General features: G+C 44.3%; 1 protein-coding gene across 1 annotated transcript in view; it reads right to left on the bottom strand.

Moving 5' to 3' along the window:
- Nucleotides 1-27,926, bottom strand: part of LOC134342921 (tumor necrosis factor receptor superfamily member 5-like) — a 99,116-nt gene that overhangs the window by 50,182 nt on the left and 21,008 nt on the right. Inside the window, exon 2 of the mRNA XM_063041623.1 lies at nt 9,166-9,250. Coding sequence (XP_062897693.1) covers nt 9,166-9,250 — 85 coding nt within the window. The remainder of the gene's footprint in view (nt 1-9,165; nt 9,251-27,926) is intronic.

Genomic DNA, 27,926 nt, shown 5'->3' with positions numbered 1-27,926 from the left:
CCTTAAGCACTCTGGGATGCAGACCATCTGGCCCTGGGGATTTATCTGCCTTCAATCCCTTCAATTTACCTAACACCACTTCCCTACTAACATGTATTTCGCTCAGTTCCTCCATCTCACTGGACCCTCTGTCCCTTACTATTTCTGGAAGATTATTTATGTCCTCCTTAGTGAAGACAGAACCAAAGTAATTATTCAATTGGTCTGCCATGTCCTTGCTCCCCATAATCAATTCACCTGGAGGAGGCTAAAGATAATTTACAAAACTCAAAAACATCACTGTCACTTCTTTTTTTGACTGCATCAAGCAGCCTGATGGAGTAAGTAATCCTGATGATGAGTTTTAGCAGACAGAGCGACTCCTACAATGGCAATGTGTTTCTGAATCCACACGTTACCCAGCAACACATCAGCGCTTTGCAAAGCTTCCACAAGTTCAAAATGTCCTTCAGTTTTAAGCAACACAATTCCCTATACTGAGATGAAACATCAATGTGTATTTACTTTTGATATCACATCGGATTCATGATCAAAATCAGGTTTATATGAAAATTGTTGTTTTGTATCAGCAATGTCCTGCAAGACATAAAAAATACTTCGTTATTACTTATATGAAGAAGCTGTTCCTAAAAAGTTGAGTGTGGGTCTTCAGTCTCCTGTGCCTCCTCCCTGAAGGTAGTGATGAGAAGAGAGCATGTCCCAGAGGGTGAAGGCCCTTAATGATTGATCTACCTTCCTGGGTTGCCATCTTTTTAAGATGTCCTCGAGTAATGATAATAGACACATATCCTGGAGGAGGCTAAAGATCACAGAGGCGGCCAGGAGGGAGAAAGAATTTTCTTGGTGCAGCTAAGAGAGAGGCCTGAGACCACAAGAACAGGGCCGGATGCAGGTTTAATCACCTGACCCACTGCACCAAAGGTTTAATGTCACACAGCCCCACAGTTTCCACAATGTGGCTATTTAGGTAGGGCCTTCAGCTTAACATCTGGTGTTGACCATGGACAGAGAGCAGCATTCACTATCAGCTCAGTAACTGGTTGAAGACCAGCTCAGCTCAGGTTCCGTACCTCAACTTGCTGGGGTTCGATTTTCAATGGTGACCACCCACTTCCTCAAACAGACGGTGCTCCCTGCCTCCCACAAACACTGGCCGCATCCTCCAAAGTGTGCAGTGCATGAGAAAGAGGCGTAAATTTGGGAAGTGCAACCAGCATAGGTCATTTGCACGTCATTCCTATTTGACAGTGAGCCAGAGAATGAAGAGAGGCAAGATGTGGTAAATGGGAGTAATATAAAGGGAATGAAGGAATAATGAAGAGCAACATGTGCAAATGAAAGCATACATCTCAACACAATATATAGACTTAGTTTAGAAGTCTGGTGTATTATTAGAGCAGTGAACAGCAAGGAAGTTATGGTCAATCTTAATAAAATACACTTGAAGTCTCAGCTAGGGTGTTGTATTTAATTCCAGGCACTACTACAGAGAAATCCAGACCTTGCCCAGCATACGGTATAACACAAGCTCACTGGAATGGTGCCAGCTTTGGCAGAGACATGAGGAAGATAGCAACATTCTGTGATACCGAGGGAGTAGTAGGTCTCAGTGTAATCCAGCAGAGAAACAGACCTTTCGGCCCGCCATATCCAAGCCTATCACCACATACTCATCTCCACACACCCATCACCACATACTCATCACCACAACCCCATCACCACATACCCATCTGCATATACTCATCACCACACCACCATCACCACACCACCATCTCCACACACCCATCTCCACACACCCATCTCCACACACCCATCACCACACCCCCATCTCCACACACTCATTTCCACACCCCCATCACCACAACCCTCATCTCCACATACCCACCTCCACACCCCCATCACCACACACTCATCTCCACACACCCATCACCACACCCGCATCACCACATACTCGTCTCCACACACCCGTCACCACATACCCGTCTCCACACCCCCGTCACCACACACCCGTCACCACACACCCGTCACCACACCCCCATCTCCACACCCCCATCACCACACACTCATCTCCACACACCCATCACCACACCCGCATCACCACACTCGCATCACCACATACTCGTCTCCACACACCCGTCACCACACACCCGTCACCGTCACCACACCCCCGTCTCCACACACCCGTCACCACACACCCGTCACCACACACCCGTCACCACACCCCCATCTCCACACCCCCATCACCACACACCCATCTCCACACACCCATCACCACACCCGCATCACCACACTCGCATCACCACATACTCGTCTCCACACACCCGTCTCCACACCCCCGTCACCACACACCCGTCACCACACACCCGTCACCACACACCCGTCACCACACACCCGTCACCACACCCCCGTCTCCACACCCCCATCTCCACACCCCCATCTCCACACACCCATCACCACACACCCATCACCACACACCCATCTCCACACACCCATCTCCACACCCCCATCTCCACACACCCATCACCACACACCCATCTCCACACACCCATCTCCACACACCCATCTCCACACACCCATCTCCACACACCCATCTCCACATACCCATCTCCACATACCCATCTCCACTAATCCCATCCACTAACCAGCATTTCAGCCCAAAGTCTTCTATGCCTTGGTGGTTCAAATGCCCATCCAGGCGCTCCTTAAGTGTTGTGAGAGTCCTTGCCTCCACCGCCCCTTGGTAGATTCCAACCACAATATGGGTGGAAAATATTCTTCCTCAATCCCCTCTAACTCCACTTCTCCTCACTCTCAACCTTGTCCACTTGAACATAGAAGAGTACAGCACAGGAACAGGCTGTTAAATCCCATATTGTTGTACCAAACTAATTAAACTAGACATTAAAACCCTAAATAAACTAGTCTCTTCACTAGCCTTCACAAGTCTACACCACTGAATTCTCTGCATACTCACATGCCTATCTAAGACCCTTTTAAATGCCTCCATTATATTTGACTGCACTATCAACGCTGGCACCATTCCTCCCACCCACCACTCTGTGTAAAATAATTGCCCCACATATCTCCTTTGATCTTATCTCCCTCTTACCTTAAATGCATGTCCTCTAGAATTGGACATTTTGACCCTGTGCAGGAAAAAAAAGGTACCAACTGCCTACTCTTACCTATGCCTCTCATAATCTTATAAACTTCTATCAGGCCTCCGCCCAGCATCTGCCACTCCTGAGAAATCAATCCAAGCTTGTCCAGCCCCTCCTTGTAGCGCATGCCCTCTAATCCAGGCAGCACCCTCGTAAACATCTCTCACAACATGCTGGAGGAACTCAGCAGGTCAGGCAGCATTCGTGGAAAAGATCGGTCGACGTTTTGGGCCGGAACCCTTCGTCAGGACTGAAGAAGGAAGGGGCAGGGGCCCTATAAAGAAGGTGGAGGGAGGGTGGAAAGGAGAAGGCTGGTAGGTTCCAGATGAAAAACCAGTAAGGGGAAAGATAAAAGGGTGGAGGAGGGGAGGCAGGGAGGTGATAGGCAGGAAAGGTGAAGAAGGAATAGGAAAAAACACAATGGGTAGTAGAAGGAGGCGGAACCACGAGGGAGGTGATAGGCAGCTGGGGGAGGGGGCAGAGTGACATAGGGATAGAGGAAGGGAGGGGGAGGGAATTACCAGAAGTTGGAGAATTCTATGTTCATACCAAGGGGCTGGAGACTACCTAGACGGTATATGAGGTGTTGGTCCTCAAACCTGAGTTTAGCCTCATCATGGCAGTAGAGGAGGCCATGTATGGACATATCTGAATGGGAGTGGGAAGCAGAGTTGAAGTGGGTGGCTACTGGGAGATCCTGTCTGTTGTGGCGGACGGAGTGGAGGTGCTCGATGAAGCTGTCCCCCAATTGCGTCGGGTTTCACTGATGTAGAGGAGGCCGCACTGGGAGCAGCGGATGCAATAGATGACCCCAACAGACTCACAAGTGAAGTGTTGCCTCACTTGGAAGCACACCCACTTCAACTCTGCTTCCCACTCCCATTCACATATGTCCATACATGGCCTCCTCTACTGCCATAATGAGGCTAAACTCGGGTTGGAGGAGCAACACCTCATATACCGTCTAGGTAGTCTTCAGCCCCTTGGTATGAACAGAGAATTCTCCAACTTCCGGTAATTCCCTCGCCCTCCCTTCCCCTACCCCTATTTCACTCTGCCCCCTCCCCCAGCTGCCTATCACCTCCCTCATGGTTCCGCCTCCTTCTACTACCCATTGTGTTTTCCCCTAATCCTTCTTCACCTTTCCTGCCTATCACCTCCCTGCTTCCCCTCTCCCACCCCTCTATCTTTCCCCTTACTGGTTTTTCACCTGGAACCTACCAGCCTTCTCTTTCCCACCCTCCCTCCACCTTCTTTATAGGGCCTCTGCCCCTTCCCCCTACAGTCCTGACAAAGGGTTCCGGCTCGAAACGTCGACCGATCTTTTCCACAGATGCTGCCCGACCTGCTGAGTTCCTCCAGCGTGTTGTGAGTGTTGCTTTGACCCCAGCATCTGCAGATTATTTTGTGTTTTCGTAAACATCTCTGCACCCTCTCCAAAACTTCCACATCCCTCACATCCCTTCAATAATGAAGCAAGCAGAACTAAATGCAACTCTCCAGATGTGGCCTAACCAAAGTTTTACAAAGCTGTGATACATGTAAGTTCCTAAATTTTGAGCTCAATACTTCTAGTTTTATACACCCCTGCTACCGAAAAAAAACAAGTTTCTTACTCTCTGCGTTATCAATGCCACTCATGCTGTCTGTTTAAAAAAAATATGAACTGTTTTGATAAAATAAAGCCCACATCTCGCAGCAGCAGACTGGTTGATAACTCAGGAAGAGAAACTTAATGAAAAGGATGTGGGAAGTAATGACCTTCAATGCAATGTCTGGTGAAAGCAGGTTCAGTGCTAAATGGCAAGACAGAATGGATAAACAGTTAAGCACAGGACTACGCACAAGGGGCATCTCTAACAGAGCCTGAAAAAAGGGCAGTAGCTTGAGCGGCTTCTTGCTTTGACATAACATTGTATGATTCAATGAATACTCAGTCATATTGGGTATAAACTACACTACTGTTTTCAGTCTACAGTGAGCGCTCTGAGTCAAAGTTTAAAATCATTTCTTTCCATTATTACTTTGAGATTTATGCTTCACTGGCTAGCAGTTTAAAATGATTAGAGAATATGAGCTTGTAGAGTGACAACCAGGGCACAGAAGGCTGAAGACGAAATGCCTCGTAGAGATCGGAGACGGGTGTGGGGGGAGTGGTCCGAGAACACAAGCTGACCTGTGGGAAAGACCAAGGTCATGAGTGACTCTACCTCGAAGCAGCAAGGAAGACTGAAACATCAAGGTGAATGCGGAAGGGGTCAGCAATGGCTCAGCGCTAAAAGGTCAGCAACCGGGTTGGCGCCATGCAGGCGTGGGTCAGAGGTCACTCTTTATGAAAGGGCTAAGTTCATGCGGCTGCTCTCCACATATGCAGCAAAAAGACATTTCCCATATACTGAAATTTATGTGATTATTGGACTGTATATTGGTTTCCTTCAGTTTTTCAGTGTTTTCTTGTGGACGATTGGCGGGTGGGTGATCTGTTAATTGTTTCGCGTGTAAGAAGGGGAGTTGGGGGTGTGGTGCTACTATCGCTGTTCTTTTCTGCGAGTGACGGGTGCGGGGATTGGTATGAGTAGAGGATCGTTGATTGTTATTGTGGCTGTTTTTTGCTGTGGGGATTTTTACATCTGCGAGTTTTGTTTCTGTTCTTTTTCGAGTCGGTTGGGGGGGGGGAGTTGATGTTTTTTCTTTCATCAGTACCCATGATCTTTCTCTATTTAATGGCCATCCGGAGTAGGCAAATATCAGAGTTGTAACGTAGAGGCATACTTTGACAATAAAATGAACCTTTGAAGAAATGGGATTAGTATAATGGCCAGCATGGACATGATGGGCTGAAGGATCTTTTTCTGTGCTGATGTTAGAACCATCCTGTGGTGGAAAGTACTCAACCAGTTGACATAGTCATGTCACCTCAGCCATTCAGGGAAGGTTGGGAAAGGGCAAGAAGTGATTTCTCTAGGGTAGCGACAACATGGAATTCACTTCAAAAGGTGACAGAAACTAAATGCAACTAAAAGCTTCAAAATGCAAATGTCTCAAGTCAGGTGAGATTATCATGGGATCAATGGAATTAAGATGCAGAAGGACTAGACTCTAAATTGCGCAGCAGAATGGTTTTGGGCCAGAAGATCTCAATGTCAATCTTCTGCACCTTGCAACAACATCATAAGCATGAAAATCACGAATAAACTATTCACACGAGCAAAGTGTTAGAGGTCCAAAGTAATACATTCTAGAACCATAACGAAATCCATCAGCCTTTGAGGGAAAACAAACTAATTACATCCTTCATCAAATAAAAAGGGTATATTTTAACAACGATCAAAAAAGTTATGCATTGCAATGCCTGGAAACACAAGCTAAAATGGAGAATGCTAGAGGTACTCAGCAGTCAGACATCTGTGAGGAGAGAAACAGAGATAACAGTTCTCTTTCTATTCACATGCCTTCAGGGAGATTATCTGTCCTAATCAAGACTTCACTGCCATCTCAGAAAACACGTCATTCAGTCTCTTTTCAACTCCACCCTACTACAGACATAGAGGTGCCAGGAAAGTGAAAATGAGAACAAGAGACTGATCACCCGAGATTAGTAGTTGCGATAAATGCTAGAAACGATCATTTATACAGTGGCAATGGAGAAACCTGAAAAAAACAATAATAGAACTGTGTAGAGTCAACACACATAAATATAAGTAAACCCAAGTCCAACAAATATGTTCGAAATTTTTGAGTTTATAACGACTTGAATAGATCAGTGCAAATTCATGGATGTGATATATTTTGGTTGTAACAGAAGCGGTTGAGCAGAGAGTACTGCAGCACAACTTATCTCATGCCCCATGCTGCACAGAACATCGCATATCATTTGTGAAAGAAGGCTCCAAGTCAAGGGTGTACAGCACAGGCTCACGATCAAGCATACTTTCTTCAGCCAATGATTGGTGTGTCAAGGCTGACCTGGACAGGAAAGGCAGTTTTCCGGAGCAAATAGCTTTCACAGCATTGCGTCCAGATATAATCGTATGGTCTGACACGAAGAGAGAAGTGGTTATTGGTGAACTCACAGTCGCCTGGGAAGACAACATCGATGAAGCCCATGAGCGCAAGTTAACCAAGTATGCAGAATTAAGATCAGAGTGCAGAGACAGAGGGTGGAAGGTCTCATGCTATCCATTCGAAGTAGGCTGCCGTGGGTTTATTGCATTCACTCTCCAGAAGTGGCTGCGTGACCTTGGCTTCACTAGAAGAGAGATCAAGTCAACCAGCAGGGCTGTAGCTAAGGTAGCAGAGAAAGGATCAGCATGGGTATGGACCAAGTATGTCCAGAGGGGCAGATAGTCAGACAGTGTATACATATCTTGCAAACCCTTCAGTCGTTGCATAGACACCTGAAGAGCAGACTACTTGTTGGATGGAAGTGACCAACAACTCTGATAGAGGCAGATGCCAAGTTTTTAAGCTCACCAGTGGGAGGTGGTGCTTTAGCACTGCTGGCCCACCACCTCGAGGGAGTCTTGATCATAAGCAGGCCAAAACTCCTGAAGACAGGTGGCAGATCAACTGATGATCCCACTGGTGATAGCACAGGACAGTTAACATCTTAGTCCACGTGTATTCTGTAACTGGACTTTCAGAAGGCCTTTGATAAGTTGCCACACAAGAGGTTATTAAACTAAATTAGAGAGCATAGTATTGAGGGAAATTATAGGCATGAGCTAAGCAGAGGATAACTGGCAGTAGGAATAAACAGATACATATTTACATGTATCTGCTACATGTAAACATGTGGCATGTATGTTCTGATTGAGAACTGTGACTAGTGGGGAAATGCTGGGATGGTCACAATCTCTATCAGAGATTTAGATGTCCAGAGTGGGCTGTCAGGAGGATGCAAGGATAATTATAGGGGGGTACAGACAGATGAGGAGAGGGTATGAAAGATGGAATATGATTCAAGGTAAATTGCATTGGCAGAAAAATTAGGAAAGTGGTGTGTTTTTTTGAAAATGATGAAGAATAAAGTAGAATGGTGATCAAGGGGTTCTGAGTTTCCTTGTACACAAATCAGTGACAATGATATCCATAGCAAGCATTAGCAAGGCAAACGGTACACTAGCTTTTCTTGCTGGAGGATTTCAGTTCTCCAGTTAGACATGGTCCAAGTGAGACCACACCTGGATGTTACGTATGGTCTGGTCTCCCCAGAAAGGGAAAGATACACTCTGATTCAGGGAGTATAACACAGGTTCAACTGATGGGTTCCTGAAACAGGAGTGATGAGATGACCCTTCCTTTGAGAGGGGATTAAGCAGATTGGGCATATGTTGGGTAGTGTTTAGAAGACAAAGAGGTGATCTCATTGCAGTCACAAAACTCCTGATAGTTTAGAAGCAATGTGGCTTCTGCTGGGATGAATAGATTCCAGGAATCATGATCTCAAAGAAAAGGGATTAGGCATTCAGATCTGAAATGAGAAGAAATTTAACCGAGGAGTACTGAAACTTCAGTATTCTCTTCCCTGGAGATTCTGTTGCTGCACATATTCAAGAGAAAAAAAAAATCAGTAAATGTTTTGATATTTAGGGGAGTGAGGTTGATGTAAGTATGTGGTGCTAAGGTCAGCCATGAGCTTATTGAATGGTGGAGCCACATGATGGGCCAAATGGTCTCATCCTGTTTCTGCTTCTGATGTGCTTTAAACTCAGTTTGTCATTATCACTTGCAGTCATATCTGCAGCTTCAACAAGTTTAGTTTATAACTCTTCATAGTTCTGGTGAAATGTCACTAATCTGAAATACTTAACCCTATCGCTCACTCCACTAACATTCTGAACAACCCTGAATTTCTTGTTTTTACACTTTAACCAAGTCACTCTTGTGCCAAATATGAATCTATTTTTCTTTCTACCAGTTCTCAAGTAAATCTTGTTTCTGGTCCTGTCACTCCTCCCCCTCCAGTCTCACTGTGATTAAGACCCACATGAGAGGTACTTACCAGGACCACACTTGAAGCAACACCGGCCACCCTTTAAGTACTGGGTCTCAATGTCGCAGCCGCTGGAGGGAGCGGAAATGCAAAACTGAAAATAAAACACAGGCACAAAATGATCAGACATGCATTCATCGTGGCCTTCATCGTGCTCTTGCTTTTTACAGAAAGTCTGCACCTTCAACGCAGTGAAAGCCCAACACTGAATAAAATTCAACCTCAGTGTCAACTTCTGAACGGGCCTTTAAATTAATCACAGGCCCATAGCTGCTCAAGTTGTTCCTTTCAAGCATATGAAAGGAATATCCCTTTTAAGGCTATTCAGTCCCCAACCTTGTGTCCTCATAAGTGAGTATTACAACCAGGGGTTTTGATCAATTTAACTGAGAATTTTTATTTGTGAATCACATGCTCTTTTTTTTCTCTCCACAGTAGAGCCCCCCCCCAAATAAAACAAAATTGTAAAGTATGAAAAACTAGAAATGTCTGCAGTTCAAAAGTACTGATCCCCCTTTACTCAGTACTTAGTTGAACCACCTCTTGCAGCTATCACAGCCAGTAGTCTTTTTTGATAAGTCTCTGATAGCTTTGCACAATGTAATGGAGCAAGATTTGCTCATTCCTCCTTGCAAAATTACTTAAGTTGTGCTAGGTTAGTTAGGTGAACAACAATCTTGAAGTCTTGCCAGAGATGTTTGATTGGGTCAAGGTCAGGACTCTGACTGAGCTACTCAAGGACATCAGTTTTCTTCGTCTGAAGTCACTCCATGGTTGCTCTGGCAGTGTGCTTTATGTTGTTGTCCTGCTGAAAGACGAACTTCCTCCCTGCTTTCTGGTAGGGGCTAGCACATTTTTGTCCAGGATCTCTCTGTATTTAGCAGCATTCATCTTCTCATCAACGCTGACCAGATTTCCATTTGTTGCTGCTGAAAACCATCCCCATAGCATGATGCTACCTCCACCATCCTTTACAGTAGGGATGGTGTTACCTGGCTGATGTGCAGTATTAGATTTACTACACACGTACTGCTTAGTGCTGAGGCTACAAAAATTCCACTTTAGCTGCATCAGACTACAGTCCTCCTTCTACATCTCTACAGCATCTTCTAAACTAAGCTTTGGAAAGACTTTACAGGCAAGGATATGCCTTTTTTTTAGCAGTATGCGTGGCAGTTGTCTGGGTCATGCAGGCATGGCCTGTTGTATTTGCTGAACACTTGCAAATGGATTTAATATTGTGCAGTTAAACAGAATCTATCAGGTCACCCCTCAGTCTTCTACTTTCAGAAAGAAAAGCCCAAGCCTGTTCCAGCTTCCCAGAGAAGTGTATTCTCTTGGTTTTGATGTCATTACACTTATATTTTGCACCCTTTCCTAGTTCCCCTGTAATGTGGAAAGCAGAACAGCATTTCAGCTCTGGTTTAACCAAGGTTCCACACAAGTTTCACGTTCCTTCGCCACATTTCACCTTTACCCCCCTGTGCTCTTGTTACATTTTCATATCTGTACAAGTAGAACTTTATTCAAAAGATGACACTGCAGTAAATGTTATTTTTTTAATTTATCCTTAAACACTCCAAGACCTGAGCCTCAATACCCTCTTGTGCAATTGGATCTTGGATTCCCTCACGGGCAGACCCCAGTCAGTCCGGATGGGCAAAAATATCTCCTCTACAATCTCCAATCTCCATCTGCAGGTGCACCATGGGGCTGTGTGCTTAGCCCCCTGCTCTACTCGTTTTACACCTATGACTGTGCGGCTAAGCACAGCTCCACCACCATATACAATTTTGCTGATGGCACCACTGTTGTGGGCCAAATCAGCATACAGGAGGGAGACTGAAAATTTGGCTGAGTGATGTAATGGCAACAACCTCTCACTCAATGCCAGAACAGACTTCAGGAGAGGGAAACCAGAGGTCCACAAGCCTGTAATCATCTGAGGATCAGAGGTGGAGAGGGTCAGTAACTTTAAATTCCTGGGTGTCACTGTCTCAGCGGACCTGTCCTGGACACATCTTATTATGAAGAAAGCATGACAGCACCTCTACTTCCTCAGGAGTCTGCGGAGACTCAGCACATCATCAAAAACCTTGGCAAACTTCTATAGATGTGTGGTGGAAAGTGTGCTGACTGGTTGTATTACCGCCTGGTATGGGTACAGCAATGCCTTTGAGCAGAAAATCCTAGAGAAGGTAGTGTATTCGGCCCAGTACATCACAGGTAAACTCCGCCCCCCCCCCCCGCCCGCCCCAACCATTGTGAACGCCTACATGAAACATTGCCGTTGAAAAACAGTATCCAGCATCAAAGATCCTCACCACCCAGGCCATGCTCTTTTCTCACTGCTGCCATCAGGTAAAAGGTACAGGTGCCTCAGGACCCGCACCACCAGGTTCAAGAACAGGTACTACCCCTCAACTATCAGGCTCTTGAACAAAAGGCAATATCTACACTCATTTAAGGACTCCTTTATCTTGTTATTTCCTGCTCATTATTTATTGCTATTCAGTTATATCCACATCCGCACAGCTTGTTGTCCATTGAGCCTGTTTACAGTTACTGTTGCTAAGTATGCTCGCAGGAAAGAGAATCTCAGGGTTGTATGTGGTGACATGTATGTGCCCTGATAATAAAATTTACTCCACTTTGACTCGTGTAGTTGGCCCACCACACAGTTTTCTGGTCTAAGACAAGGAGGAAATGTTCTTAGTACAAAAGGTTTGAGATGCAGTATCTAAAAAGTTCTATTAGTAATTAAATTAAGATTTCCAATAGAGCATACCCTAGAAATTACACAACAGGGTTCAATTTATTTCAGCTACGTAATCGAAACTACACTAATTGTGGAAGTGATAATCACCATGTCTGGGTCACTTGACATTATTCAGAAATTCAATGTTGCGTTTTCCAGTGGGAGTCCCACTTGCACAGTCAGACCAGGAACACAGCAACTGCATCACCCTCACACACAGCCAGGAAACCGGACCACATTTTCACAAGAGCAACTTACTAATTTTCAGGACAACTGATCCATCAGACTAGGATCATCATAAGGGCCCATGTTATTGCTCATCACTGAGGCTCTCATACTATTGTGCTGATCCTTGCCCCCTCCCCCCCCATCTCAGGGTCAATGGTAAAGATTTTAGTGTCTCAAGAGAGATATTAAAGCACTACAGTAGATCAAGGTTAATTGGGCCATCAGTTAATCAGGGCAGCCACCTATTTGGGACAACTTTTAAGGATCAAAAACTAATTGAGAAAATAGCTGGGATTCCCTTTGTCTATTTGAGACTATGCCACTTAATTGGGAGAAGAGACAGTTGATGGACAATTTCTAATTAGTGTCAGTCGTGCACACTTTCATGGCAGTTAGACACTACACTATACATAGAGTGAACAGTTTTTAAACAGCATCAGTTGCTTGTGTTTGTGCTCAAAAAGCAATGGCTTTTGTCACCGATAGTTGGCGAGAAATAAGCATTATGACAATTCAGAGCCGTTTTCCTCACTGTAATTTCAAGCTATGACACTTGGTGATGCCAAAAGCAGCCAGGAGCAAAAATAGAACTATTTCACAACTTCAACAAGTTAGGGTCTAGGAAGAATTTGAAAATATCGACAATCATTTTGAATGTTACAATGAAAATGAAGACCTAGAAGATGTAATCTTTGAAAGCATTGTATGAAGACAATCCATTATCTGCAATAGGTGTCTTTGTTCATTTACAGTCAATCAAAAGAACACGGCAGAGTACACCGGATGAATTCCTCCATCAATAACTATGAGTTTTATAGTACTGCAGCGGTATTGGTAATGTTCTATTTTTTTCTGTATTTCATTTAAATACATAATTTTTTACTCGGTTAAATGGTAGTTTGGTTTTTTTTTATACCTTTTTAACTATTTGCATGAAACTTCAGCCCTCTGGGGCAGCCACTTAATTGGGCTAAAATGTACTGGCCCCAATGCGTCCCAATTATATTCAACAGCGAGCTAGTGCTTCCTCCAATAATCTGCCACCCTCGAGACAGTGGTGCGTCAGACCAACAGATTTTCCAGACATCTGATTATTACTCTTATTGCTAGTCCAACACACTTTTATTAACTTTTTTTGAAAGATATCATACAATAGTACAACATTTTTTCAGCAAACCCAGTGACTTTCAAGGGAGCATGGGAAACAAAGTAAACCCCAGTGATTTTAAAAGAAGTGTTGGAACAGACCTGGATGTGTTTAAAGGGAGACTGGGAAACATCGTTGATTAGTTTAAAAGGCTCATGGAAAATGAGACATCAGTGAGTTTAAAAGGGTCATGGGAACTAGTTGCAACACACACAAAATGCTGGAGGAACTCAGCAAGTCAGGCAGCGTCTATGGAAAAGAGTTAAAAAGTCGACGTTTCGGCCTGAGGCCCTTCTTCAGGACTGAGTCAACTATTTACTCTTTTCCACAGATGCTGCCTGACCTGCTGAGTTCCTCCAGCATTTTGTGTTTGTTGCTTTGGATTTCCAGCATCAACATATTTTCTCATTTACAGGAAATGGTTTCCTGGTGATGTGTTTCAAGGCAGCATGGGAAATGAGGCCTTGTTCAGTTTTTTTTTTAAGCTTGGGAACAGTGTCCTCAAAATAGCTCAAAGTAAAAATGAGTATCTTGAAAGAAAACGCAGATGCTGTAAACCTGAAATAAACCAGATAAGGCTTGAGATTCTCATCAGGTCAGACAGCATCTGTTGAACGAGAAAGAGTTAACATTTCAGGTCCAAGACACTTCAGCCATTGAGTGGTGTTACAACAACTTTGCACTCAACTTCCGCTAGACCAACGAATTGATTGTGGACTTCAGGAAGATGAAACCGGGAGAACGCAGATCAGTGCTCCTTGAGGAGTTAGCCATGGAAAGGGTGAGCAGCAGCAGGTTTCTGGGCATCATCATCACAGAGGATCTATCCTGGGCCTGACATATTGATGCAACCATGAAGAAGACACACCATTGGCTATACCTTATTAGGAGTTGGACAAGATTTGGTATATCACCAAAGACTCCAACAATGATGTATTGTGGAGATCATTCTGACTAGTTAAATCATCTCCTGGTATGGAGCCTCCAATGCACAGGATTGAAAGTGATGATGCTTCAACTCCAGCACAGCCACAATCTCCTCACCACTGAAGACATCTTCAAAAGGCAATGTCTCAAGAAGGGGATATCCATCACGAAGGACCTTCACCATCTGTCCCAATTCTCATTACTACCACCAGAGAGGAGGTACAGGAGCCTGAAGATGCAACTCACAATTTTAGGAACAGCTTCCTTGCCCTCCAACATCAGATTTGTGAATGGTCCATGAATCCATAGGCATTGCCTCACTGTTGCTCTTTTACACCAGTTACTTAACTTTTTATTGTAACCTTATCGTAATGTTTTATGTCTTGCACTGTACTGCAGCCACAGAGCAATAAATTTCGCAACATACGTCAATGATAAACCTGGTATTAAAAAAACACAAAAAAAGCAACTATCAGCAATAGAAATGAACAGACAGTTAGCTCCTTTATCAGAGTTTAAGGAGCTTGTGGGAACAGGGCCTTAGAGAATTTATAGGAAGTGCAGGGATCAGAATCAGGTAAGCCAGAAGCCAAATAATAGCAGAGCAGATTATCAGAAGTTTTACTACAATGACATGAGAAATCTGGAGAGCAGATCTTGGAGTCTAATCTCCTCACCTCTCAGGACTACTTTGTTTTGGATGAACTCAGTCCAAGTTCAGTTTTTTCTCAGACTTTCTTTGGAACTTACTGCTTCATTTCTCAATGTACTGGGTCCAACTCAGACAAATTCATGAGTTTGAGATTAATCTCCAACAGTTTTCAAAGTTCAAATTAAATTTATTGTCAAAGTACATATATGTCACTATATACAACCCAGAGATTCATTTTCTTGCAGGTACTCGCAGTAAATACAAGAAACACATTAGAATCAATGAAAGACACTCAACAGGATGGATAAACAAGCAATGTGCAAAAGACAAAAAACTGCAAATACAAAAAAAAGAAATAATAATAAAAAGTAAATAAGCAAGAGATATCAAGAACAGGAGATAAGATGAAGAATCCTTGAAAGTGAGTCCATAGGTTGTAGGAACAGTTCAGTGATGGGCGAGTGATGTTATCCCTTCCGGTTCGAGAGCCTGATGGCTGATGGTTCCTGAATCTGATGGTGTGGGTCCTGAGGCTCCTGCACATCTTCCTAATGGCAGCAGTGAGAAAAGAGCTTCACCTGATGGTAGGGGTCCTTGATGATAGATGCTGCTTTCCAGCGACAGTGCTCCATGCAAATGTGCTCAATGATGGGGAGGGCTTTACCCGTGATAGTCTGGAAAGTATCCACTCCTTCTTGCAGACTTTTACATTCAAGGGCATTGGTGTTTCCATACCAGGGCATGATGCAACCAATCAATATACTCTCCACTACACATCTACAGAAGTCTGTCAAAAGCTTTAGAAGACATGCCAAATCATCGCAAACATCTAAGAAAGTAAAGGCACTGCCTTGCTTTCTTCATAATGGCACTTACAGTATATGCTGGAGCCAGGACAGATCCTCCAAAATGATAACACCAAAGAATTTAAAGTTGCTAACCTCTCCACCTCCGATCCCCTAATGAGTACTGGCTCCTGGACCTCTAGTTTCCTCCTCTTGAAGTCAAATATCAGTTCTTTGGTCATGCTGACATTCAGTGAGAAGTTGTTGTGTGGCACACACAGCCAGATTTTCACCAGTTTTGTCACCAACATTAACCAAATTTCCCCAACTAAGCCAAGATTTAGTGAAAAAATGGCAGAGTATTTTTCAATCTTGTCTTCAACGAAGCTTCATGTCTTGTGGCAAAGTTCCAAACTTCAGCAACAAATCAGCCAAGCAATGTTTCATGCAGAGGTCTGAAAATCACTTCAACATTCAATTCTTCAGGACTTCCTTTACTGTTTGGCTGACCTCACCACTCTGCAGCTGAAACTCATCAACATAAGGGAACAAGAGCTCCAACACACACAGAATACTGGAGGAACTCAGCAGGCCAAGCAGCATCTATGGGAAAAAGTACAGTCGACGTTTCGGGCCAAAACCCTTCGGCAGGACTGGATTCCAAAACGTCAACTGTGCTTTTTTCCCCAAAGACGCTGCCTGTCCTGCTGAGTTCCTCCAGAACTTTGTGTATGTTGCTTGGATTTCTAGCAGCTGCAGATTTTCTCTTGTTTGTGAAGAGCTCCAACAGAGACAGTAAACAAAGCTTCTTATAATTGCTGTCTCAACCATGTGTTTGAGATCTAGCCAAAATCCTTTCTCTCAAGATTGTCGGCATTGCTGCTCGAAGACCGAATGATTCACCCTGCTCACACTATTGCCTCAGTGCAGTATGCTCAAACTCCTTTCGGCAAACTGGACTGTTCAGAATGTAGATATGGCTGTCTCTGCAGCAACCATTTCTGGGGTGGACTTCAGGCCGGATTGAAGCATGGGGACCCAAGAGCAAAAAACAAGCCAAATTAAGTGCCAAACCAGATTAAGCAGATCAGCGCACTTCTCTGCGTCAGCCCAGATCCCACACTTGAGTCTGTCCCATCAGCCTGGGTTTGACTCAACTCCCTCTCTTTTCACTACTACCATTGGGTGGGTGGTACAGGAGTCTGGGTCAACACCGCCAAGTTTGGGAGTAGTTGTTGCCCTTTAGCCACTGGGCTCCTGCACCAGCTACACTCACCTCAGCACTGAACAAACAGTGCAGCCATCGGGCTCCAGGACCAGTAGCACTCACCTCAGTACCGAACTGGCTCCACATCTGGCTCGTTTCAGGGACTCTGCAGTTCATGCTCATTGTATTGTTTGTTTACTTACTCTTCTCTATTTTTTTTGCACTATTTGTTCTTCCTCCGCACATTGGATGCTTGTCAGTCTTTCGTGAATTCCATTGTGTTTCTTCGTGTTGCTGCTGCCAGCAAGAAGATGAATCTCAAAGTTGTATATGCTAAACTGTCCATACTTAAGATAATGAATTTACTTTGAACTTTGATCTACAAATTCACAGATGACACCACTATAGTGGGCCAGATCTCAAACAATGATTGATGGAATACAGGAAGGAGTTTGAAGACATGCCGTCAAAACAACAACCTTTTCCTCAATACCAGCAAAACAAAACAGCTGGTCATTGACTTCAGAAACCAGGGTGGAGTACACATCCCTTTATGTATTAATGGTGCTGAGGTGGATATCGTTGAGAGCTTCAAATTCTTAAGTGTAATTTTTCCTGGTTCAGCTGCATAGACACCAAAACCAAAAAAGCACACACCATTGCCTCTACATCCTCAGGATATTTGGCATGTCAGCAAGGACTTTCACCAAACTTTTACAGATGCATCATATTAAGCCACTTGTGGTATCACAGCTTGGTATGGCACTGCTTTGTCCCACACTGTAACAAGTTACAGAAAGCTGTGAACACACCAAGTTTATCACAAAAACCATCTCCCCTCAACTGACACTTCCTCATGCCTTGGAAATGTAGACAACATAATGAAAGACTTCTCCCATTCCAGTGATTACTTAGCACACACATTAGGAAACATCAGACTTTTTTTAACCTAAATCTGGAGTAGAGTTTACATTTTTCAGCTTACTGAAGGAAGGATTTACTTAAAAGAATTGTAGTAACACTGGATTGTTTCCTGGAATAAGAAGGCAGCTATCTGGGGAGATTTTTCATACAATGTGCCTTTATTCTGAAGAATTTAAGTGACTAAGTGAAATATATAAATGTATTGGCCTCAGTTTTATTCCCACCCTGACTTGCTAAAAGCATTCCACATCCTTGTCACTATCTAAATGTTGCAAAACTGATCTACCCCTAATAAAGTTATCTTATCTTCCCTTCATCTTAAAGCAAGATTTTCTTTCTTTCCCATTTCTGACAATCTGAAGCATTAACTCTGCTTCTTGTTGATAACTCTCCTTGGGCTTCCAGCCACATACAGATAACAAGTATAACCGACATTTCAATGACAGATTCTGCCATCTTCATCAGGGATAATGCCTGGGCATGTCTAGTCTGGTGATATTTATACCACCATCTTCTGTCGCTCCTGACTGGTTAGACCTCATCCAATCAGGGTTCCGCTGTCCCACCTTGCTTACAATCAAACTCCAGTTCTTACTTACAGCGATACCTTCCTCTTTGTTAAATTTATTTTCCTCTAGTTTTATTTCAGGTGGTCCCAAAAGCCACTGGCACAGCACAGTAGTGTGCTGAAGTTATCCTATGGCCATTTGCAAATGCAATGTTCTGCTATTGCTGATTTCTCCAGGTAACCCAAACAGATACATCCCCTGTGCTCTTTGATGCGGGTTTCCACCATGTGTCCCGTCTGGCCGATATACACTGCTCTGCATTCACAGGGAATCCTGTAAACTCCAGCTGTCCTGAATCTTTGACCCACATAAACTGTGATTTGAGCTTCCTTATGGGTTGTGGATGGTATTAATCTGGTACTTCTTCAGGATCCTGGTGATCCAGTCTGGCTTATACGAGTAATCTGTTATGTGCACACCAAGGAACTTTGTGCTCGTCACTCTTCCACAGCAGAGCTACTGATTTGCAATGGAGGGTGACTGATCTGTGCCTTCCTGAAGTCCACAATCACCTCTTTTGTCTTATCCACATTGAGACTCAGGTTATTGTTCTCACAGCATTTGAGAAGACGCTCCACCTCCTCTCTGTATGCCATCTCACTGTTGTTGCTGACGAGGCCAACTACTGTTGTATCATCAGCGAACGATGATACAACTCGAGCTGAATCTGGCAGGGCAGCATTGAGTCAGCAGCGTGAACAGCAGTGGGCTGAATACTCAACCCCGGGGGGACACTAGCCTGATGGAGCTTGAGACGTTGCTGCCAACTCGGACTGACTGGGTTCTTCTCATTAAGAAGTCCAGGCTCCAGTTGCAGAGAGAGGTGTCAAGTCCCAGTGAGGACAGTTTACCCACCAGCCTCTGACGGATGATCGTGTTAAATGCCAAGCTGAAATCAATGAACAACATTCTGGCGTATGAAGCTTCGTCTTCTAGGTAGGACAGGACAGAGTGGAGGGCCAAGGGCTATGACATCATCTGTGGACCCATTTGAGCAACGGGTGAACTGGAAAGAGTCTACTGTAGCTGGAAGATGGGATTTTATACAATTTATCACCAGTCACTCAAAGCACTTGATGTTTGTTGAAGTCAGTGCCACTGGGCAGTAATCGTTTAGGCCAGTTACCATTGCTCTCTTGGGAATAAGAAGTTCTTAGGTCAGGAAGCACTGCGATTTCCTGCACAAGCAGTGAGGCAAAATGGGATTATTCAAGGAAAACATACAGCCTTCCTTGGGACACCAGAGATGTCAGGTGCATGTGGCAGGGCACTGAGACCATAATGGACAAGACGACCATCCTGTGTATCAACGGCAGCAACGCCTCTCTTCCTAATAGGCTAGATGTCTTTTATGCTTGGTTTGATGCACAGAATGATGTGCCAGCGAGGAAGGCCCCTCTTACCCCTGACGAGCAGGCACTCTGTCCGGCTGCAGCTGAAGTGAGGAAGACTCCAGCCACGGTCAACACACGTAAAGCTACAGGGCCTGATAACGTATCTGGTTGGGTTCTGAGGGATAAACATCTTCAACATCTTGCTGGAATAAGTCCACTGTCTCCTCAGACTTCAAGGCGGCCACCACCACTCTGGTGACCAAGAAGGTGACAGTAACCTGCCTCAACGAATGCTGTCCGGCAGCACTGACCTCAACAATATTGAAGTGCTTTGAGCAGCTGGTTATGGATCCCATTAAATCCCATCTTTCTGCTGCATTGGACCCTTTCCAGTTCACTTATCACTCGAATGGGTCCACTGATAATGCCATAGCCTCTGCAATCCACTCTACCCGGTCCCATTTGGAAAATGGAACCTCATATGCCAGGATGCTGATTTTTGACTTCAGCTTGGCTCATCCCTCAGAAGCTGGTGGGAAAACTGTCCTTGTTGGGTCTCAACTCCTGTCTCTGTAACTGGGATCCTTGATTTCTTGACAGAAAAGCCACAGTCAGTCCGTGTTGGCAGAAACATCTCTTAGCTTCATCACACTGAGCACAGCCGACCCCCCACTCCCCCATCACCAAGGCTGCATACTCTGTCCACTGCTAGATCCAGTTCAAACCGACTCATCAGCTTCACTGATGACACAACAGTAGGTGGCCTCATCAACAATGGCGACATGATGGCATACAGAGAGGAGGTAGAGTAGCTTACAGAATGGTGCAAGTATAGCAACTTGATTCGTAATATGGACAAGACTAAAGAGATGAAGGTGCAAGATGACCACTCCTCAATGCACACAAATGGCTCATCAGTAGAGAGAGTTGGGAGCACCAATTTTCTGGGAATGCACATAATGGATGATCTCACCTGGTCCCTCAACACCACCTCTCTGATCAAAAAGGCGCAGCAGTATCTCCACTTCATGAGGAGACTGAAGCAAACGAGGCTCCCCACCCCCATTCCAATTAATTTTTACATCAAGCGTGTCCTGACCAGCTGCATCACCATCTCGTGTAGGAATTGTTAGGCATCTGACCACAAGTCCCTACAAAGGATTGTGAAGACTGCTGAGAGGATAATCAGGGTTTCTCTTCCATCTATCAGAGATACTGTATTTAACAGCAGCACTACATGCACAGAGTACACAGGGCCCTTAGCATTGTCAGTGATCCCTCCCATCTGTCCAGCAATTTCATTGACCCCCCCCACCCCGCACCACCATCAGGCAGGAGGTACCACAGCACTGGGACAAGAACTGTTAAGATGGGAACCAGCTTCTTCCCCCAGGCCATAAGGCTACTAAACTCCCCGCCACCACCCAGGTCTCATCACGCATGAAGCGCTGGTTAAGTTATACTGTTTACTTTTTAACTTGTGCCACAAATGCAACTTATTATTGGTTAATTTACAAGTGGTATTATTAATTTATATATGTTATGTATGTGAGTTATATGTACTGTGTTGTGCACCTTGGCCTGGAGGAACGTTGTTTCGTTTGGCAGCATACATGTGCATGGGCGAATGACAATAAACTTTTTCTTGAACTTCAAACTTTGAGCATATTTTGATATACAAATCTAAGGGCTTGAAGCCCAACAGCAGGCTCCTGAAAGTGACACTCTATCATAGAAAGAGATTGCCATTTACATAGAAACAGATTCGAGAATACTCTTAAGAGGCTTGTGGAAGGAAGTAACACCTGGAGTATTGAGAGCAGTTCTGGTTGTCCCATTACTAAAAGGATGTGGAGGCTTTGAGCTATAATAAGAGATTGGATAAGCAACATGCACAAAATGCTGGAGAAATTCAGCAGGCCAGGTAGCATCTATGGAAAAGAGTAAACAGTCGACATTTCGGGCCGAGGCCCTTCATCAGGACAAACTCTAATGAGTCAGAGCCTGGTGGAAGATCTGATAGTAGTTTACGTAATTATGAGAGACACAGATAGGGTAGATAGTCAGAGTCTTTTACCAAGGGTGGAGATGTCAAATGCTAGCAAACAGAGCTTTACAGTGAGACAGCAAATGTTTAGTGTGCAGGACCAGTAGTAGGTGCCTGGAATGCAATTCCTGGGGTGCTGGGGGAAGCAGATCCTACAGATGCATTTTAAGAGCTTTGTAGAGAGGTATGTGTATTTGCATGGAAGGGAGGGATAGAGAACATATGCAGGCGGAATGTTTAATTTGACATCATGTTCAGCACAGACATTATACTGTTTTAGGTACTAAATTCAGTACCCCCACAGACTCTTGAAAATGCCTGGCCAATGACCACTTTATGTAGAGAAGCTTTTAGTATATTGAGAACCTCAAGCCCGTGCATCTGGAGCAGACAGAGGCCCTGCATAAGCACCACAGAGAGTGCACACACCTACCCTTCCCATCTGGCACCACCTACCCCACCTCTGGAATTGTCTGCAGTTACCATATTGGCCTCAGCAGTCACCACTGCATCAGAGAGGAAGCAAGTCATCCTTGATCCCAAAAGCCTAACGAAGAAGAAAAAGTAGGAGAACATTTGCCCTGGCTAAAGAGACAAGAACTACAAACAAAAGAGTTAGAGACAGCTCTCAGAAGTGAGTTTTTTTTCCACTCAGAGGGTGCGAATTTTGTAATCCAAAGGACAATGCATTTTCCAAATCATTGAGTGTATTCAAGACCAAGATTAGTAGATTTGGGAGCATGAAAGGACTTGTAGTTAGATCAAGATTTGGATTTCTGCCCAGGATCAAGAGCCATGTGGCCTTCTCCTGTACCTATGTTTTTATTCTCTCATATTGTGATGACTTACAGTGATCTGTATATCTGTCTCCGCTCAGTTAGCCACTTTAGACACTCTCCCCAAGATACACGTGGTTCTACTCTTCATTCCAAACTGGACACTGTACAGTTATAGAGTCATTGATTGGTCACCACCAGTTCTTGAATTGATCTGCAGAACCTCTTAGGAAGATTAATGGCGCCTAATGGCGACTCCTTCGCTTGCATCTTCGGAAACAGCTCTATCTCCATCTTTAATATCTCTATTTTTACCTTTCAAGGTTCTTTTGAAGACCCTAACCTGGAGTTACACGCTGACTATGCTTCTTTGCGGGAATGGGACCCGCTCTCGGGGTTTCACGACTGGTTGGTATTCCGCACGCTAAGGGCTTGGCCTAAGAGCTCAGCTCGTCTTCAGAGGACCAAGATCTCATGGCTCTGGAAACAGGCAGATCGAAGATTAGTGTCTGGGCAGGAGATCTGTATGTCGTGGGAGATGGAAGATCTAAGGCTGTGTGCCCAAAGACCTGACATCATTAGGCACAGAGCTCGGAAAAAGCGAAACAACGGACTTTGAACATTATAATCAGCGAGCTGTTCATTATGTCTCCCCTCTCACTGTGAAATGGAGACATCTCTTTCTCCCTTAATGGGGAGAGAGCCTGTGGTATGTCAAATACCGGGTGGACAAGTAGTCTTTGGAGTACTGCAAGTCTGTGTCTTTGCTCACGCTTGAGTGCTCGGTGCTGGGTGTCAATGCTTTTTTTTGCCAGTGGGGGGAGGGGGGATCCTAGCTTGCTGCCGCTTACGCGCAGTAGGGAGGGGAGCTGGGAGGGACTTTGGGGGTCTGACATTTAACTGCCATGTTTTCATGGATGGTTATGAAGAAAAAGCTTTTCAGGATGTATACTGTATACATTTCTCTGACATTAAATGTACCTTTGAAACCTCCTACAGGTTTAGAAGGGTAAATTGCATCTTAATGCAAGGAGGCTTGCTGGCCAGGCGGATGAAGTGAGAGCATTGACAAGCAGGTGGGGATATCATATTGCTGCAAACACAGAGACATGGTGGAAAGAAGAGCCGGATTGACAAGTCAGTTTTCCAAAGTGTTGAATTTTCAGGCATGAAAGGGGGGTCCATTAAACACAGGAGCAAAATTGGGCCATGCATCCCACCACATCTACCCTGCCATTTAATCACCTTGTTACTGACCTAGCAGAGAATCACTGCAGGAATGAGGCAGATGTCTCGGAAGACTCTTCACAGAAGGCCATTTGGATAGAACTTAGAAATAAAGGAAACATGGGTACCACTTTCCAAGGGATATTTTGCAAGCCTTGGCAGTCGGTGGGAGATAGAGAACAAGATATGTATGCAACTCACAGGGAGGTGTTTGAGCATTAAGGTTGTAGTAGTACAGGATTTCAACTTTCCCATAATCAACCTGGATTGCTTTGGTGTGAAATCCTTTCCAGAGGTTTACTCCAAGTTGCAAAAACGCTGGCATTTAAGAGAGAAAAAAATTTCCGTGCCCTTGTTCTTTGGCTAACTATCCTAAAAGGTGTCCTCTTACTTCAGCCACTAGTAGCTGCAAGCCAATCTCCAAAATCTACCCCAAAGAGGTCACTTTAATCCACTGATTAAATCTTCTTCCAATTTTCACTGTCCAAAGGAGAACCATCCTATTTTTTTCCAGTTTGTTTGTGTGATTGAAGCACCTCGTTCCTGGTCTAAATGAGCCAAGGATGGATTGAGACTGCAAATGTTGGAATCTGGGCAACAAACACATTTCTGGAGGAACTCAGCAAGTCAGGCAGCATTTGTGGAAAGAAGTTAATTGCTCATTTCCTTCCACAGTTACTGCCTGACCTGCTGATTCCCTCGAGCATCTTTTTGTTGCTAAGTATGGACAGACTTTGGAATCCTTCCTAAAGTAGACACAATACTGTAAACAGACTTGCCGGGTGATTTATAAACACTGGATAATCATTACTTCTTTGCTTTTGTACAGGATGACTACTTTATACTTTATTGTCGCCAAACAGTTGGTACCAGAACATACAATCATCACAGCGATATTTGATTCTGCGCTTCACACTCCTCGGATTACCAAATATTAAATATTAAAGATACTAAAAATAGTTAAAATTAGTAAATATTAAAAATTTAAATTATAAATCATAAATAGAAAATAGAAAAATGGGAAGTAAGGTAGTGCAAAAAAACCGAGAGGCAGGTCCGGATATTTGGAGGGTACGGCCCAGATCCGGGTCAGGATCCGTTCAGCAGTCTTATCACAGTTGGAAAGAAGCTGTTCCTAATTCTGGCCGTACGCGTCCTCAAGCTCCTGAGCCTTCTCCCAGAGAGAAGAGGGACGAAAAGTGTGTTGGCTGGGTGGGTCGTGCCCTGCTTTGTGCTCTGTTTCTATTCATAAAACTAAAAATCCAAACTATATTTTATCGGCTTTCTAATTTGTCCCACCAGTTTCAATTATATTGAACTGTATTCACACACAGTAAATGTCACTACATCATTACATAACAATGGAATTTCCATGCTTCAACGTCATCCAGTTTCAGGGAACTGAGTACAGCTAATGATAGAGAGGATATGGAAGTCATCTATTGAGGTGAAGTTGAATCAATCTGATTTAGGGGAAGCAAGAGGCTGGTACATATGTGAGGAAGAAATTAAAATAATGCAGATTGAGACATAGGAAATAAAGTGGAGGTGGTTTATAACTACCAGCAAAGATTGGTTAGGTCTAAACTTGTGTTCCTGTTTTGTAAAGTTCTTAGTAATTTGAGAGCTAAACTTGGCATGTAATACTGTCTCTTACGCTATATAAACCAATTTTTGGAGAGCAATTGTAATGTGGTAAAAAGTCCCAAAACATAATCATTATTCAAAAGTTGACTATGAACCACATATGAGGGAAAAGCAAAGTTTTAAAGCAGCCATCCTTAAGAGAGACGAGGAGAAGAGACACACAGGTTGCTCTATCTCAAGAATATACAGTATCTTACTAGCTTTTGGACTCTGGAACAGAAAAGAACTGGCAACATCGAGGAACAAGGCAAAAACAACTGATCCATTAAAAGAACTTCTTGTTTGAATTTGTGAAGACAAAATTATCACCTTCTGTGTAAATGCTGCCAATAAAACTGAGGTCCTACTAACTCCAATGCATATTTGTTGCAAACTGTGTTGCAACAATAGTAGGAACTGCGAATTCTGTCATGGGGCTGGTCAGATGAACATACAGGCCGTACAGTTAGAACCAGGATCCAGGTGTGTTTTGAGAGAACCAAGGCTTTGTGAAACGTAGAAGCAATAATTTTACAAGAACAGCAACAAAAACAGAGAGAGGAAAAATGAGGGCAACTTGTCTGACCTGCTGCAGTTTTTGATTGTCCCAGGATGATCCAGAACTGAAAAGCTCAACATACGACTGTTTGATGTTGCTGGACCTGTATTCATTGTGAGCTTAGAAGGATGAGTGTGGATCTTATTGAAACCTAACAGATACTTAAAAAGCCTGGATAAAATGGACAAGGGCAGGATGTTTCCACTAGCAGGAAAGTCTAGGATCTGAGGGCACAGTCTCAGATTAAACATAGAAACCCTACAGCACAATACAGGCCCTTCGGCTCACAAAGCTGTGCCAAACATGTCCTTACCTGAGAAATTACCTCTGGTTACCCATAGCCCTCTATTTTTCTGAGCTCCATGTACCTGTCCAGGAGTCTCTTAAAAGACCCTTTCGTATCCGCCTCCACCACTGTCGCTGGCAGCCCATTCCACACACTCATCACTCTCCGCGTAAAAAACTTACCCCTGACATCTCCTCTGTATCTACTCCCAAGCACCTTAAAGTTGTGCCCTCTGGTGCTAACTATTTCAGCCCTGAGAAAAAGCTTCTGACTATCCACACGATCAATGTCTCTCATCACCTTATACACCTCTGTCAGGTCACCTCTCATCCTCCTTCACTCCAAGGAGAAAAGGCCAAGTTCGGTCAACCTATTCTCATAAGGCATGCTCCCCAATCTGGACAACATCCTTGTAAATCTCCTCTGCACCCTTTCTATGGTTTCCACATCCTTCCTATAGTAAGGCAACCAGAACTGAGCACAGTACTCCAAGTGGGGTCTGACCAGGGTCCTATATAGCTGCAACATTACCTCTCGGCTCCTAAACTCAATTCCATGATTGATGAAGGCCAATACACCATATGCCTTCTTAACCACAGAGTCAACCTGCGCAGCAGCTTTAAGTGTCCTATGAACTCGGACCCTAAGATCTCTCTGATCCTCCACACTGCCAAAAGTCTTACCATTAATACTATATTCTGTCATCATATTTGACCTACCAAAATGAACCACCTCACACTTATCTGGGTTGAACTCCATCTGTCACTTCTCAGCCCATTTTTGCATCCTATCAATGTCCCTCTGTAACCTCTGACAGCCCTCCACACTATCTACAACATCTCCATCCTCTGTGTCACCAGCAAATTTACTAACCCATCCCTCCACTTCTTCATCCATGTCATTTATAAAAATCACGAAGAGTAGGGGTCACCAAACAGATCCCTGAGACACACCACTGGTGACCGGCCTCCACCATGTAGAATATGACCCATCTACAACCACTCTTTGCCTTCTGTGGCAAGCCAGATCTGGATCCACAAAGCAATTTCCCCTTGGATCCCATGCCCTTCTTACTTTCTCAATAAGCCTTGCATGGGGTACCTTGTCAAATGCCTTGCTGAAGGGAATCCCCTATTAAACTGAGTAAGAAATTTTTTCAGCCAGATAGCGGTGAATCAGTGGAATTCACTGCCATAAGGGGCTGTACTTAACAGTGTATCATTGACTAATTTTAAAGCAGAGACTGAGATTCTGACTGGTGAGGTGGTAAGGGTTACTGAAAGAAGGCAGGAGACTGGGGTTATAAAAACGTCAGCCATGGTTAAATGATGGAGCACACTGAAAGGGCTATGACCCAATTCTCTTCTTGTACCTTATGACTGACAGGATCAAAGCTTTGTCATAAAAACAAAGTCCAGGTTTCATCACAACAGAGTTTTAGAAATGCTGAGATGCAGTAGTTGTCTCATTGTTTATTGGGATCAGCAAAGGGGAGGGAGGGAGGGAACGTTGACTCAGACCATGAGAGGCCTGCGTCGGGCATTTTCATGCCTTACAAGGCACAGATTGGAAGTCTGTGTGGGGCGCCACTCCTCACACAGACACTAGAGCAATGTAACAACACACATCAAAGTTGCTGGTGAACGCAGCAGGCCAAGCAGCATGGTTAAGTGCCTTGCTCAAGGGCACAAACACGCTGCCACAGCTGAAGCTCAAAC

Source organism: Mobula hypostoma, chromosome 2 (genome assembly GCF_963921235.1).
Source record: "Mobula hypostoma chromosome 2, sMobHyp1.1, whole genome shotgun sequence".
Classification (NCBI taxonomy): domain Eukaryota; kingdom Metazoa; phylum Chordata; class Chondrichthyes; order Myliobatiformes; family Myliobatidae; genus Mobula; species Mobula hypostoma.
This window is presented reverse-complemented; position numbering and strand designations above follow the sequence as displayed.